We start from the raw sequence: 15,144 nt of genomic DNA on the forward strand, positions 1-15,144 counted from the left end.
AGCCTCTACTAATAATGGAGAGCATACAAGATCATAAACAACACATAGATGATACATTGATAATCAACATAACATAGTATTCCATATTCATCGGATCCCAACAAACGCAACATGTAGCATTACAAATAGATGATCTTGATCATGATAGGCAGCTCACAAGATCTAACAACGATAGCACAATGAGGAGAAGACAACCATCTAGCTACTGCTATGGAGACGTATCAGTGAGTTGAATTTCCTTGGCAAAAACAACGAAAGAAACCTGAGGATGACTCATTAAGCGAAATTGCTCCCCCACAGGTTACCCCTGGCGAGGAAATTCAAGAGTGTGCCATACCACATACGATCTTATCCCCACCAACGTCAGCAAGCGAGAGGTCCACCCCCTCTTCCTTCTCCAACAGTGCAAGAAACTCTACTTGATCCCCATCATCCATGTCCATGTTCTGCACCACCTCGCTGGACTTGCGGCGAAGAAGGTAACACCGAGCCTAGAGCGAGGCAGGTCGAGCAATAAACTTAGGATTTAGATGTATCTAATCTTGGGGAGGTCAAAGATATGCACACATGTTTACTTTTTTTCAAATTCATAGATGTTTATTAATTAACTAACATTATTACAATCACTCCGAAAAGTATCAACAATAAAACCTAGGTTATACTTAATCCACATGCATATCATCCTATCATAGATGGGCAGCCATGTTTACTTCACACCCAGCAAAAACAATGCTAACACTAGCTAAAACTCTACCGACCTCCCTAATTTCTTGACTTAATGGCAAATCAACCTAATTCATGAGCGTTTATCATCATCCGGATTGCATAGGTTCAGTGGCGGAGCTTGGACCAATTCCATGGGGGGCAAATGGGCAAAGATGCCAAAATTAGAGTGTATTTTTTCAAATCGGGGGGGGGGGGGCAAATGGGCTAGTTTATAAGGCTTCAAAGGCTAAATGTGAATATCTTTGGGGGGGGGGCGGTGGCCCCACTGAACTGCACTACCTCAATTAATTGGTAGCCACTTTCTATGACCACTTGGTTATAGCCTCTCTTCGTCGCCAGTATAATTCCCTCTTAGATGTCCAACGCCTCCATAGTCACTGCATTCGACACATGCTCATGCTAGAGAGCTTGCGCCGGGCCGGAAGCGACCACCACGTTAGTGCCTCCACACATGGTATCATCAAAGAAGCTTGTGTCTTTATTGATATTTCCAAATACCTTCCTTTTGTGGACCTTTTTCTTTGTTTCTTGGCTAGTTTGCGGCACATGGATGAAGCAGTCATAGTCCCCCCCCCCCCGGGTAAATTATCTGCTCTGACTTCCTACAAGCTTCACATCACGGGTCGTGATCCAGTGTCCTGCCTCTTGATATCGGAAGGGTCACGCTTGAGATTTCCTCTATGGCGATGTTACAATTCTAATTGCATAGTGAATCAACCATGTGTGCCGCAATACCCAAAAATACAACACCGTACACAACATATAAGAACAACAAAGACAACAACAAGGAAACACATTTGCACCATGAGAATCGTCGTGAAGCATACAACTAGAATCTTTGCAGCATGTGGCTTATGCATACATAACAAATAACATAAACACCTGAAATGTGTCAAACACCACATGCAACATTGGAAAACTTGATTTCGCTAACCTCTGACCATCAAGAACTGAGGCAGCATCCTTCACTAACTCGGGCTTGGCAGTCATGAATCCGCGCTTTGCCGGAGGCTTGTCGGAGCTAGATCAAGCACCCATCAGCCCATTCCCCGCCGTCCCAAGGTCCAAAGAAATGCTCAAGAAAATACAAATGAAATCGGATTCGTGTTTCCTTTTGTAGTTAACCTCTGATAGTGTTCTAGAGCATAGAAATCTCTAGCACTATCGCCGGAAAGCTGCAACAGCCTATAATACATCGCCCTACCATGATGTTCACATGTCATGTAGAATTATGAAGCGGAGTTGTTATCGACACCAATTGAAGCATGCCGCGCCAACAGCTCCCCTTCGACCTTGTCAAGGTAGTTGAGCATCCCTTGGAGACCCTTCTCGTCTACAGATATCAAGTACACATCACTTTAAACATGTGAATACAGTCTGATTCCGGCCATGAACTCAAATGCTTTCTTCTAATTGACTGAAACTCTGAAAGGCTAGGTAAGCTAACGTGTCAAGGGCGCTTACCAAGTCTGGGAACGGTGTGGCCGGCCGGGTGACGTATAACAAGTGGATCCACGAATGAGTCTGCCAGCTCCTCGCCGTGGATTTTCGTAAAGTCATTGTCGCCTGCGCACAAGCAAGTTGTTGCAATTACTCATTTCTACTGACGATCACTGGGAGGAAAACATTGTCGACGTTACCAATGAAGTGAACCGACGGGCACTCGATCTTGGTGGCGTACGCCCTCGCGGCCAATGCCGGCGACTGGATCTTCCCACCGGATATAACAATGACGTACTTCACCATAGGAACTCTGCTCAAGGCCAGCCCCTGCCAGAAGAGCAAAATGGTGACATGCTTCAGCTTGAAATGGTGACATGGAAGTATGGAACCAGCAGATCCAACAGCGCGAGTCAATGACAAATTTGCTCACTCACTTGTTCCTGGAGCCCAACAAGGGCTGCTGAGAGGAGACCGCCCTGGATGTTTGTCAGTCAGCATCGAAGTCGTTCGTCAGTTAATGGAGCATGATGTCTCAAACGAAGCTGATCCCTAGCAGTAAGCAGTATGCGTTTACCACCTGACCTGAGAGAAGCCGAACAATCCGTCGAACGGCCCTTCTCTGACCATCAGCTCCTCGATGTTGGCCACGCACTCGTCGAAGTTGCTGCACCTGAGGAAATCCTGTCCCGAGATCGACCAGGGGCGTAAGGAGATCTCGTCAGATTGGAGAGTCAACTGCACAATTACAGTCCAAGTACTAGCAGCGAAGCACCGTGGCTGACCTCGCCGACGAACTGGCACCACTCGTAGTAGGGCGGGTCGAAGACGCCGCGCACCGGGGACTCGCCGGCGGCGGGGAATGGCGCGTCGGCGAAGGCGAGGTCCAGGCGGGAGGTGACCTCGGCGGGCCACCTGTCCTCCACCTGCCTCCGCATGATCTCCCCGCTGGTGCGGAACCCGTGCAGGCACAGGAACCGCGGCGGCGCCGGCCGCTGCCTCGTCGCCCCGACGTCATTCCCCTCCTCGCCGCTGAGCGCTACAAGCCGCCGGGGCTGGCAGCTAGCGACACGCGGCTCTCGAGGGCGACGGCGCGAGAGCGACGGGGTGGAGGTGGGTCGGTGACGAGCGTTGCTCGTCGAATTGAAGGTGATGGGATGATGTAGTTGAGCTGCCGCGGCCATCTCTCAAGTTCGGAAGTTCGGATCGCTGCTGTCTCTCTGCGTCCCTCCTGATTCATATGGTGGATTTTTTTTGCGACTAATTCATATGGTGGTTCGTACTGCCGCTTTTGCCGTGACTTGCTTATGAATCTGGTACGGAGTAGTAATTGTTTAGTTAAACTAGAAGTATAAATTGATTGGAATAGGATATTATTTGTAGGAACATGCATGATGCGTAAATATTCAAGGCTAACTTAAAAAAACTGAATTGAAATGGTTATGTAGTTGCCTAGTTGGTGGCTAAAAGTTGATGATGTGGATAATTGGATGGCTTAAAAAATAGATGATGTGGCTTGCATGTAGAATATTAATGAATGTTAGTGGGGATGACATGGACAATTGGATGGCTAATAGAATGGATAATGTGGATAGCTTGCATGTTGAGATAGATAACTTAAATAACCTTCTAGTGGAAATTTTGCTTTATAAGACATAGATTTGTGTGTTCTTTTGTATGGAATACTGAACGGGACTTTGTCGCAACTTGTAAAATATTTTATGTGTACAACTGAAATGCATGAACCAAAAGGACACATTATTTTGGTGTCTGCCGAGATGACCGAAATTCAGCATCACTGAAAGTGATTTCCATATACAGGCAGATTTATTTAAAAAAAACAGAGTTAAAAACTTTACCTCATCTATTAATTAAGAATAAAAAATTTAGGAGAAAATCGAGCGAAAACCTACAACAATAACAACAACAGGGTTAAGACCACACAAACCTAGCCTAACAAAGACCTGAACAACAAGACCACACCCACACTAGCCAACACAAGGGACCACGAGGCAACCCGAACAAACTCCAAACACGAGACTCCAACACCGCGTCGATGAAGACATGCCATATGTTGGGGCACACCCATCAATCAACTGCGAATCCAGGGTAGGCATCAACCAAGGTGGCGAGAAAATCACACACCTCTCTAGCGACGACATCGTTGAGCACTGTTGCTAACAGTTCTGACTTAGCAACCCATCACCAATAGGAACCACATGCCTGTTGGAAACAAGCGAGAGAGGAACAACAACATCAACAACACCACTCTTCTTAAAGCCAAGTGTCTGACTCAGCGGAGAAGTCACGACCGAGATCTCGGGCGAGTCAGACATCACTTCTTCTACGGAAGGAGGCATAACCACACCAACACTCAACTCCAGAAGCTGAGCCACCACAAAAGAATCCCCACACAACTCATATAACTCTAGCATGATCTCAACCACCGATAACTTCAACTTAGCGGAGCCAAGCAGAAACGAAGCATGCATGGAACACAACTCCATCGGCTCCAAAGGACACCAACGCATGCCAACAACAACTTGAGATTTGCCACCTCTTCACTAAGGGGGCGAGACGCCTCCTCGATGTGGTTAGCAACCAACTGAGCGAGCTTCATGTGCATCAAGGCAAACTGACACTGAAGGCGAGAGTCAAAACTTGTGTTGACATTCTACTCCTCGCAACACCTTAGAGAGGGTATTGGCGGCGATGTTGCAGGCGACGACGAGCGACACACGACCTCAACCCAACTCTGGGACGTCGAGGGATTCATAGTCCGTACTTGAGATAGTTTGACCAACAAAACCTGAGGGTTGGGATATATAGTCCGTTTATGGCTAATTTCAGCTATGTGTAGTACATGTTCAATAAATATATTCTTTCAGTTCAGACAATTTTATAAACATCCTAAAGCCAGGACCATGCTGCCAGATTCATCGGTAATAAGTACCAAAAGTTCAGCTAATATTGATAACCCCTTCAACGATCGCTTCTAATCTAATAAAATTCGAAGAATTTATATAGGACTCGAAGTAAAAAAGGAGCTACACAAAAGCTATCTGCATTCAGGTTTGATTACTGAATAGCCACACAATTGCGCCACCGCAAGAGGATGAGTTTACATCTGTATCAGCATGCTTGCCTATATTATGAATTTGGGAGGTATTCAGATATTAATTGTCCAGGTCCTGTCAGATGCACATTTCTTTTTCGTCGACATCAGCGGGTTCTTGGGCCTCGGTGGATGAATGTTCAGATATCTCCTTTTCCATCTTGTCAAGGAAACGGGTCATCACCTTGAGACTTTCCTCATCTGCATGACAACAAGCATAGTTTTACTTTGGCGGTTTGGCATTCATAAAGAAAGGACTAGCAATTAAAATAGCTTGGTCAATGTAAGGACATCCTGTTTAGAAAAATATGTTTAGCCTGTAAGGACATCCTGAATTAGACACGAGTGGTTTTAATATGACACCTGTGGAAGTCCTCCCATTCAGAAATATGTTTAGCGTGTAAGGACATCCTGAATTAGACTAACAGAGCTACACTGAAGTTTTTTTCCAGCTAAAGTTTTCAATCCTGTTGCCTCCTATCACAGACAGCTCATGTTTACAATTTACCTACAGATTCCTTCTTTTTTTGTTATGAAATTTAGTACAAGCGGATCAATACTCACTGCCTTAACTCTATACAGTTTAGTGGAGCTTGGTAAACGAAAGTACGAGCTTACCAACAAGCCTTGGAACCGTGTGGCCCTTTGGGTGCCGTATTATGAAGGGATCCACAAATGACTCTATGAGCTTTTCACCACCGTCTTTAAGGAAGTCATTGTCACCTGCACATCAAATAAATGGGCGGTTAACGGTTGTCTGCTACTGTATGCTAACCACTCAGTGGACCAACAAAAGCTTAATATATTCCGAAACAATATTTGACTTGTAATGATAAAATCACCAGACCATCGACTGAAGTACATGATGAAAATGATGAAAAAGGGGAGTAATCCCATAAATGATTCCATCAAAGGATATGTCAAAGTTTCATCGGTAAATTAGCACTATATTAATCTGCAATTTAGCTTTTGAAACCTTTTCATCAGTAGATTGTTTGTATGTAAATTTCCATCAATTATCTGCTAATTACTGCCATTAGAATAGATGTAGCTTCTGGGATCTTTTATGAAAAGCATGACACAAAAGAAGCACGCAGTTGGTGTGAGGAATCAAGCATATTGCCTACACGACATAAACACTGGAACATGAGTGCACATGAGGTAGGCGTGCCGGCAATGGGAATAATAATAAAAAAAATAAAGCAGACAGGCATACGCAAGAACCACTTTAGAGGAAATTGAAAATGGTATACTAATCAACAAGCAACCAGCATAGCAATTGCAAGGGTCTATCGAGCCCAGAAGAGATGAAGTACCAAGGAAGTGCAGCGAGGGGATTTTGATCTTGCTGGCGTACGGCTTCTCGGCAATTGTGTGCGAGCCGCGGAACCGGGCGCCGCCTATGATTATGAGGTACTTGATCTTGGGAACTCTAGTCAGCGCCAGTCCCTGCCGGCAGAACAAAATTAATGAGCTGAAGAAAGACATAGCTGTATCAACGTAGACGCATAGAGTATAGCTAGCTGTATCGATGGACTTACTTGTTGTTGGAGCCCCACGAGCGCAGCAGACAGAATCGAACCCTGAATGTTACCATGACAGTTTGCAATCGTGAACTGTCAGTTTAGAGTCGTCATATGGTATATGTGGTGTGCAGAATAGTTAACTGTTCCAAGGATGATTACCTGGGAGAAACCCATGAATCCATCGAATGGCCCTTCCTTGATCATCAGCTCCTCGATGAAGTCGAAGCATTTGTCCAAATTCCTGTACTCCGTGAAGCCCTGTTGGAAGAGAAAAAAAAACATGAATATATATGACGGAGAAAATAACCAATAGTCAAATACGCACGTTTGACATCCTAGCGAGAAGGAAACAGCAGGTGAGAATAAAAAACCAAAAACGTGCTACGGTCCAACGGACTCCACCGAATTCCTTTTTTTTAGAGGAAAATTCATAGATCAGGCAATTAATGAGAGCAATGTGGTGGTGCGACTGCCAGGCGAGGCGAGGGAAAGGAGGGAGGGAGGGGAGGCGCGGACCTTGTCGAACTGGAACCACTCGTAGTAGGGCGGGTCGAAGATTCCTTCGACGTCGGACTTGCCCTCGGCGGGGAAGGGCGCGTCGGGGAAGACGAGGTCGAGGCGCGCGGTGACCTCGGCGGGCCACTTCCCCACCACCTGCTTCCGCATGATCTCGCCGCTGGTCCGGAACCCGTGCAGGCACAGGAACCTCGGCCGCCTGGCGACCGCCCCGCCGCCGGCGCCGAGGCTGCCCATCCTGCGAGGTGGACGGTGGAGGGAGGAGGAATTATTCGGGCGGGCGGGAGGGTGTGTGATTGTGTCTGGTCTGTGTGCGGTGGCTGGAGGGAGAATGCCGGTGGCCGTGCGACGCCCGATTGGGTTTTTATTGTGTTCGCTGGAGGACCGTAGACCGCGTGGACGCTGGAAGGGAAGTTGCAGTGGGGCCCACCCGGTGTGTGGGGTCCGCGTCGGGTTGGCTGGGCGAGCGGTGCCAGCGGCACGCACGTCCTCGCACGAGGCGACCGTCGTACGTGTGTGGTGACGCTTGTGAGTTGTGACACACGCCTTTCGGCTGTGGGCCCGGCTGGCGACTGGCTGTGTGTGTCCTGAACTGGAGCGTGGACGGGAGGGAATCAGAGGCAAGGAGGAGTTGGGAGGATTCTGCCTCGCTGCGGTAACGCTGAAGCAGAAATATTGGATTCGAGTGGAACACTTCCAAAAACTTCGGAAGTAGGAAGACATGGCAAAAAAAAAAACAATACTAGAGCATCTTCACTAGTGCCTCCAAAATTGCACTCGGCAGCAGCGTCGCTTTGTCGTTTGGGGGAGCGCCGGCAACGCTGCCACGGCTTGGGGGCTTGCTCCTCCCACCGGCACCCCTCAAACTGAACCCACAACGATCAAACACCCCCAAAAACCTTTCAAATGAATGGGAAACTTGAAATCATAGTTCAAATTCAGCCACTAGGCACCCACAAGTACAAATTCGACGGCCATGCCAGCTACCAAAACGCCATGAGATATACATCACGTATCAGAAACCGGGGATCAAATGGAGGAGGTCGGCGAGTCGTCGATCACAATCGAGGATGGTGCGGTAGTGGTGGTTGTTGGTTGCTCTGTCACTAGAATGGTAGGCTTTGCCGCCTGCTCGTCCATCATCTCCTTCATGATCCTCGACCGGGCCATCTTGAACCACTGTTGCGGTCAGAAACCCACCGGCGAGCAGCGACGGGCAACACAGTAGAGCCGGGAGGCTCCCAGGACTACGGCTGGCCCTGGTCCCTCGAGCAACGGCCCGCAAAGACTCGGCACGCACGTCCGATGCTGGTGCAGGGCGTGCCACCTGACCTATACACGGTCGGGAAGGTGATGGATTTGCTTCGCTTAGTTTCTCGCATGGCATACACGTAAACATTAAATACGAGCCTCGATCGGCTCTCGAGTTGTCCTGTGAATCGGCTCAAGGAGCCGATCCACCCATGATCCGTATGAGGTATACGATCAATGGTGGTCTCGCTTGATCAATATAAAGCTAAAACGACCTACGACGATTTAGGGTTTTCACCACATAATCGGAACATCCTACGCGTGATTGAGTCTGGCAGCCACGTACGGTGATCATAAACCGACCCTAGACAAGGCCTAAAAACCAACATAAAGTTGATCCCCGGAACATCTTGTCTAGGGCTAGCAAACTACACCCTACGCGCCACTGGATCCTTCAACCCGTTTGTAAGGCCTAACTATGCGAGATATTAAACTAATCCTTGAAGAACAAGGAGCAATCATAACGGATCGGATCTACTAAATAACGATCAAGCGAGGTGCCGCCCTTACACCTAAGATAGGTGTAAGGGCGGCTAGACATCTAAGGGTTGCATGGACGAAAGCATATGATACGATGAAACAATGCTAACCCTAACACATCTATGATAACTACGTTGCTCGCCATCAACAAGGCTTCAGCACGAGCAACGCATAAATAGCGAATAAACGTGTATTGCCTAGATCGCAAGATGCGATCTAGGCAGCATGATGCTTACCCGGAAGAAACCCTCGAAACAAGGGAGTTGGCGATGCGCCTAGATTGGTTTGTGATGAACGTGATTGTTGTTTTTCTCAATAACCCTAGATACATATTTATAGTCCGTAGACTTTCTAACGTGGGAATAATCCCAACCGTGCACGAGCCAAATTCTATCTAACCGACACGTATCCTACTATATTTACAGATACACGGGCAAACTAGCCCAAACTTTGTATACAAGGCCGATTCATGTATTTCTTCCGTGTATATTCTTCAAGCCCATCTTGATCGCGGCCCACCTCTGATCCGGTCAAATTCTGGTGATAACACATGCCCCCCTGGTTTTGGAAATGATAATTCCAAAAGCACTCTGATTTTCCTTCGTCGGGTCATGTCGTTACGGAAGCGAGAACCGTCGCAGTATCCTTCATCATGATGTCTTGCCTTATCAACTTCTCTGCAAGATTTGATAGCTTTAACATCACTTCCTCGGAAACCGTAGTGGCATTATATTTCCACTATATCCCTTTTATTTAACCGCATCGAGCAGTTTGCTTCTTCATCCCCTCCTCATCCTCTGTTCCTCTGTAGTACTCGAAAAACCCTTCTTCCACCATGGACTCCTTCTCCTCTTCCCCCTCCGGTCTTTCCTACCGGTCTTCCTCCTCCCGCGAGTCGACGCCGGAGGACATACGCGCCCCAGAGCGATGGGACGAGGAGGACTGGGACTTCTCCGTCTGGTCAGAGGATGATGAATCCCTAACCGATGGGGAGGACAACCTTCATTTCCTCATTTATGTGGATTCGGAGGAGGAGGATGACGATGATGCTCTCTGGGGCGAAGACATCTCTTCCGATGAGGAAGATGAAGAAGTGGAGGAGGACACCTCCTCCGACGAGTACCCGCCGATGAAGCGCTTCCGTGCCGGGTCGGATGATGATGACGACGATGATGATGACGAGGAGGAGTACGGAGCCCCTGCTGAAGGTTACGACAGCGACGAGGAGCCCGCCGGTAGCAGCGCCGACGGCAGCCACGACAGCACCGACGAGGGCAGCAACGGCCCTTAGACTAGGACTAGCAGCATAGGACTAGTAGTAGTAGTGCATTAGGCATCGGATGATCCTTTTGAGAGCCATCGGCTCTTTCTTGTAAAGTCGTTCCTTTTGAATCAATAAGAATTGTTCTTCCAATTTGACTCTCCATTTATCCAATTTCAAGTCTTCCATTTGCCGCACTAAGAACCGATAGCAACGTATCGGACTTTTCTCCTCAAACGCCCATGAGGCCGGACTCCAAATTCGAGATCGTATTTTAATATCCGACCATAATACTTTGCAACTCCAAAGTCGGTTGGCTGTTCATCGGTCTGTTTTGAAAATCCGAGTCTCCTTCGGATTAGATATCTTTGCCGATGACGTCCCTTCATCTCCTTGTAGCAACGGGACGGTCCGGACCCTTTGAAGAGGGTCGTGATGCGAAGCTAGCCGACGACACTCGAATCGGCTTCAAAAAGCAGAGTGTCCACTAGGTCAGCTGCCCCCCGAGCCTCAGTCAAGGCGAGAACAGCGGTGAGGCAAGTGGCTGCCAGGAAGACTCTGAAACACCAAAGCCCTACTCCAGGGGAAGAAGGGTCGCACGTAAGTTTCGCCCGCGCTTTGGCTGATTCCATTCATCCTTCTAGGCTTACGCAGCACACTTGTATTTCTTCTACAAACCTTTGCGAAGAAAACTCTAGTGAGGACACACGGTCCGGTCGAAGGGATTCGAGCTCGGGCAGTTGCGGGAAAACCACCACGCGGAACCAGCCGGACACCGCCACCGTCGGCTTCCAAGAAAAGGTCATCCACTGAACCTGCCGTTTCCCAAACTCCCATCAGAGTGGGGAAGGGCAGCCTACGAACAGAGAGCCGATGCATCAAGAGAGCCCGCCAGGAACCGCAAGCCTCTCCATTTGCTGCCTTGGATCGGGCAACAAAACAGCTCATTGAAGCTGAGGAAGCTCTCGTCGTTCACTCCCTCGAGGGAGCAGAAGGCCTCGAAGCTGAACTGAAGACCGACTTGGTCGAAATCCGCGCCTTGAACACGCAGCTGGTAGATCCTGTGTAATTTGTACTAGAGTCGATGGCTGTGCATCGACTATACATCATGAAATTATTTTTTTACTGGCCGATTTTCTATCGGCCCCCAATATTTCACTGCACATGTATCGCACATGTTCATCTGATTAGGTGCCCCCCGAGCCGAATCTGTCGGAGTAGCTGCGGATATCAGCTACGTAGTTAGCCAAGGCACCGTACTTGAACATCGGCTCCGTCCGGACCAATATTGACTTCTTCCAGCTCATCAGCCGACGTAAACCCGTATCTCCGCTTTCCGCCGCCCGTTGGATCGACGTTGAACACGGGCAGAACGTATGGTGAGCATAATTTTGGCCGATTGCTGGAATCGGCTCTATGTTGATTGAATTGTTCAATGAAGGTTTACATCTTGGTCTTGCTTCAGTATAACTACGTGACATGCTTGAGACAAGATTATCCCTTTTTCTGTTTTGGGGCCGATCACAAGGATCGGCCTTGCCACATTCGTCCATAGATTTTGCTCTTGTTACACGGTCAGGCCGGTGGATAAGACCAGCCTCACTCCGTCCTTCATCACGTCGATGCGCTCGCAGTCATCCAAAGTGATGCCTGAGAGTGGCTCTTGGCCCGTCGTCTCCCAAACGTTCATGCCAGCCGTTGAAATCTCGGCTGAGTCATCTGCTTGGATGACCTCTACTTCATCTCCATCCCACTGTATTAAACATTGGTGCATCGTGGATGGAATGCAATAGTTGGCGTGGATCCAATCTCTCCCTACAGGACAGCATAGGTGCTCTTGCTATCGACAATAAAGAACGTCGTAGGGATGGTTTTTCTTCCTACGGTCAGATCCACGTTCAGAACACCTTGTGCTTCAGATGCTTGGCCATTGAAATCGCTCAGTGTAACGTTGGTCTTGATCAGATCCGAGCTAGAGCGTCCCAACCGACGTAGCATGGAGTATGGCATAATGTTGATCGCCGCTCCGGTGTCCACCAGCATCTTGTTGACAGAGTGCCCATTGATATAACCTCGCAAATACGGGGCCTTCGGGTGTACGTAGCTTCTTTCTCGTGGCTTCTCGAAGATAACCGGCCGTGGGCCGCGGTCAAGTTGTGCCACGGGTGCTTCGTCTAATCCTGGAGCACTAAACTCCGCCGGAAGGATGAACACCATGTTTGTGCCGGCCGATGTCTCATCATCGGCTTTCCTTTGTCCGGGGCGCCACTCTTTCTTTTGTGGCCGACCTTCTTCGTCCGGAGTTCGCTGAATTTTCGCGGCCGGATCAGGCCGCGCCTTCCTTGACGTGTGGAGGTATAACCTTTCGGCTTCCTCCAAACCACGTAGTCGCCGAACCCTACGCTTTTGGGAACGGCTGAGTCCATCAGGGCACCACCTTGGCCGGTGGTACTTATCTTCTTCTTCTTCATCATCGTCTTCTAATTCCTCGAGATCTTCCACCCGAGAGGACCCAGCGTGCTTGTTCCGAGGCGGGAGAGGCCCTAGACACGGGTCGAAGATGCCGTCGACGTCGGACTTGCCCTCGGCGGGGAAGGGCGCGTCGGGGAAGACGAGGTCGAGGCGCGCGGTGACCTCGGCGGGCCACTTGCCCACCACCTGCTTCCGCATGATCTCGCCGCTAGTCCGGAACCCGTGCAGGCACAGGAACCTCGGCCGCCTGGCGACCGCCCCGCCGCCGGCGCCGAGGCTGCCCATCCTGCCGGCTGGACGGTGGAGGGAGGAGGAATTGCTCGGGTGGGCGGGAGGGTTGCGTGCGGTGGCTGGAGGGAGAATGCCGGTGGCCGTGCAGCGCCCGATTGGGTTTTTATTGTGTTCGCTGGGATCGTGGACCGCGTGGACGCTGGAAGGGAAGCTGCAGTGGGGCCCACCCGGGGTGTGGGGTCCGCGTCGGGTTGGCTGGGCGTGCGGTGCCAGCGGCACGCACGTCCTCGCACGAGGTGAGCGTCGTACGTGTATGGTGACGTTTGTGAGTTGTGACACACGCCTCTCGGCTGTGGGCCCGGCTGGCGACTGGCTGTGTGTGTGCTGAAGTGGAGCGTGGACGGGAGGGAATCAGAGGCAAGGAGGAGTTTTGGGAGGATTCTGTCTCGCTGCGGTAACGCGGAAGCAGAAATATTGGATTCGAGTGGTTCCCGCGAACACTTCCAAACCAAAAACTTCGAAAATAGAAAGACATGGAAAAAAGCAATAGTAGAGCATCTTCACTAGTGCCTCCAAAATTGCACTCGGCAGCAGCGTTGCTTTGTCGTTGGGGGGAGCGCCGGCATCATCATCCATGAAGGAGGTGTCGGCCGTTAGGATCTTGGCATCCTCCTTCATCTTGTTCACCTTAGCTAGGGCGGTCTCATTATGGGAACGATGAGGGTGGCTTGGGCGGCAACTTTGCCGGCTTCCACCTTAGCCTCCTCACACTTGATCTTGGATGCGGCCTTGTCCAACAAAGTGGACCGCCTTTGATCCGTCTTCTCATTCCGCGCATCATTCTTTCTTGGAGCTTGAGACTGATGTCTACGGGAGCTTCTATTCTTGTAGACAGTGTTGGGCCTCCAAGAGCAGAGGTTTGTAGAACAGTAGCAAGTTTCTCTTAAGTGGATCACCCAAGGTTTATCGAACTCAGGGAGGAAGAGGTCAAAGATATCCCTCTCATGCAACCCTGCAACCACAAAGTAAGAAGTCTCTTGTGTCCCCAACACACCTAATAGGTGCACTAGTTCGGCGAAGAGATAGTGAAATACGGGTGGTATGAATAAGTAGTAGCAACGGCACCGAGAAAAGTGCTTTGCCCGGGACGATAAACAAGCAGTAGTAACGCATGCGGTAGTAACGCAGCAGTAGTAACGCGATAAAACGAGTAAACAAACGGCGATAGCGATATCTAGGAACAAGACCTAGGGATTACACTTTCACTAGTGGACACTCTCAACATTGATCACATAACGAGAATAGATAAATGCATACTCTACACTTTTGTTGGATGATGAACACATTGCGTAGGATTACACGAACCCTCAATGCCGGAGTTAACAAGCTCCACAATAATGCTCATATTTTAGTAACCTTTAGTGTAAGATAGATCAAAAGACTAAACCAAGTACTAGCATAGCATGCACACTTGTCACCTTCATGCATATGTAGGAGGAATAGATCACATCAATATTATCATAGCAATAGTTAACTTCGCAATCTACAAGAGATCATGATCATAGCATAAACCAAGTACTAACACGGTGCACACATCGTCAACTTTGCACACGTGCGGGAGGAATAAAACTACTTTAATAACATTGCTAGAGTAGCACATAGATAAATTGTGATACAAACACATTGCAATCATAAAGAGATATAAATAAGCACCTCACTATGCCATTCAACGAGTGAATAAGTATTACGTGAAATATAGCCTAAGAGACCCACACGGTGCACACACTCTGTCACCTTTACACACGTGGGACAAGGAGTCTCCGGAGATCACATAAGTAAAACTCACTTGACTAGCATAATGACATCTAGATTACAAGCATCATCATATGAATCTCAATCATGTAAGGCAGCTCATGAGATTATTGTATTGAAGCACATAGGAGAGAGATGAACCACATAGCTACCGGTACAGCCCCGAGCCTCGATGGAGAACTACTCCCTCCTCATGGGAGCAGCAGCGGTGATGAAGATGGCGGTGGAGATGGCAGCGGTGTCGATGGAGAAGC

The 15,144-nt window shown here is 49.0% G+C and overlaps 2 protein-coding genes across 2 annotated transcripts; both read right to left on the minus strand.

The window, feature by feature from the left end:
• Positions 1-1,565: 1,565 nt before the first annotated feature.
• Positions 1,566-3,350, minus strand: LOC124672448 (esterase CBG03338-like). Its single transcript, XM_047208671.1, has 6 exons — positions 2,952-3,350; positions 2,752-2,850; positions 2,604-2,645; positions 2,367-2,496; positions 2,191-2,292; positions 1,566-2,059 (listed from the first exon to the last, which is right to left on the minus strand). The coding sequence occupies exons 1-6, from the start codon at positions 3,348-3,350 to the stop codon at positions 1,956-1,958; spliced, it is 876 nt and encodes a 291-aa protein (XP_047064627.1). The 3' UTR covers positions 1,566-1,955.
• A 1,864-nt stretch (positions 3,351-5,214) lies between these two features.
• On the minus strand, positions 5,215-7,560 carry LOC124676119 (esterase OVCA2-like). Its single transcript, XM_047212196.1, has 6 exons — positions 7,324-7,560; positions 6,967-7,065; positions 6,823-6,864; positions 6,598-6,730; positions 5,900-6,004; positions 5,215-5,482 (listed from the first exon to the last, which is right to left on the minus strand). The coding sequence occupies exons 1-6, from the start codon at positions 7,558-7,560 to the stop codon at positions 5,361-5,363; spliced, it is 738 nt and encodes a 245-aa protein (XP_047068152.1). The 3' UTR covers positions 5,215-5,360.
• Positions 7,561-15,144: the final 7,584 nt, after the last annotated feature.

This window comes from Lolium rigidum, chromosome 7, assembly GCF_022539505.1.
Source record: "Lolium rigidum isolate FL_2022 chromosome 7, APGP_CSIRO_Lrig_0.1, whole genome shotgun sequence".
Lineage (NCBI taxonomy): Eukaryota > Viridiplantae > Streptophyta > Magnoliopsida > Poales > Poaceae > Lolium > Lolium rigidum.

Coding starts and splice junctions, on each gene's coding strand:
- LOC124672448 (XM_047208671.1), bottom strand. CDS start 3,350: ATGGCCGCGGCAGCTCAACTACATCATCCCATCACCTTCAATTCGACG. Junction 2,851..2,951: donor GGTGCCAGTTCGTCGGCGAG/GTCAGCCACGGT, acceptor ATCTCGGGACAG/GATTTCCTCAGGTGCAGCAA. Junction 2,060..2,190: donor CCACACCGTTCCCAGACTTG/GTAAGCGCCCTT, acceptor TGATATCTGTAG/ACGAGAAGGGTCTCCAAGGG.
- LOC124676119 (XM_047212196.1), bottom strand. CDS start 7,560: ATGGGCAGCCTCGGCGCCGGCGGCGGGGCGGTCGCCAGGCGGCCGAGG. Junction 6,731..6,822: donor TCGTGGGGCTCCAACAACAA/GTAAGTCCATCG, acceptor TTCTGCCGGCAG/GGACTGGCGCTGACTAGAGT. Junction 5,483..5,899: donor CACGGTTCCAAGGCTTGTTG/GTAAGCTCGTAC, acceptor GTTGTCATGCAG/ATGAGGAAAGTCTCAAGGTG.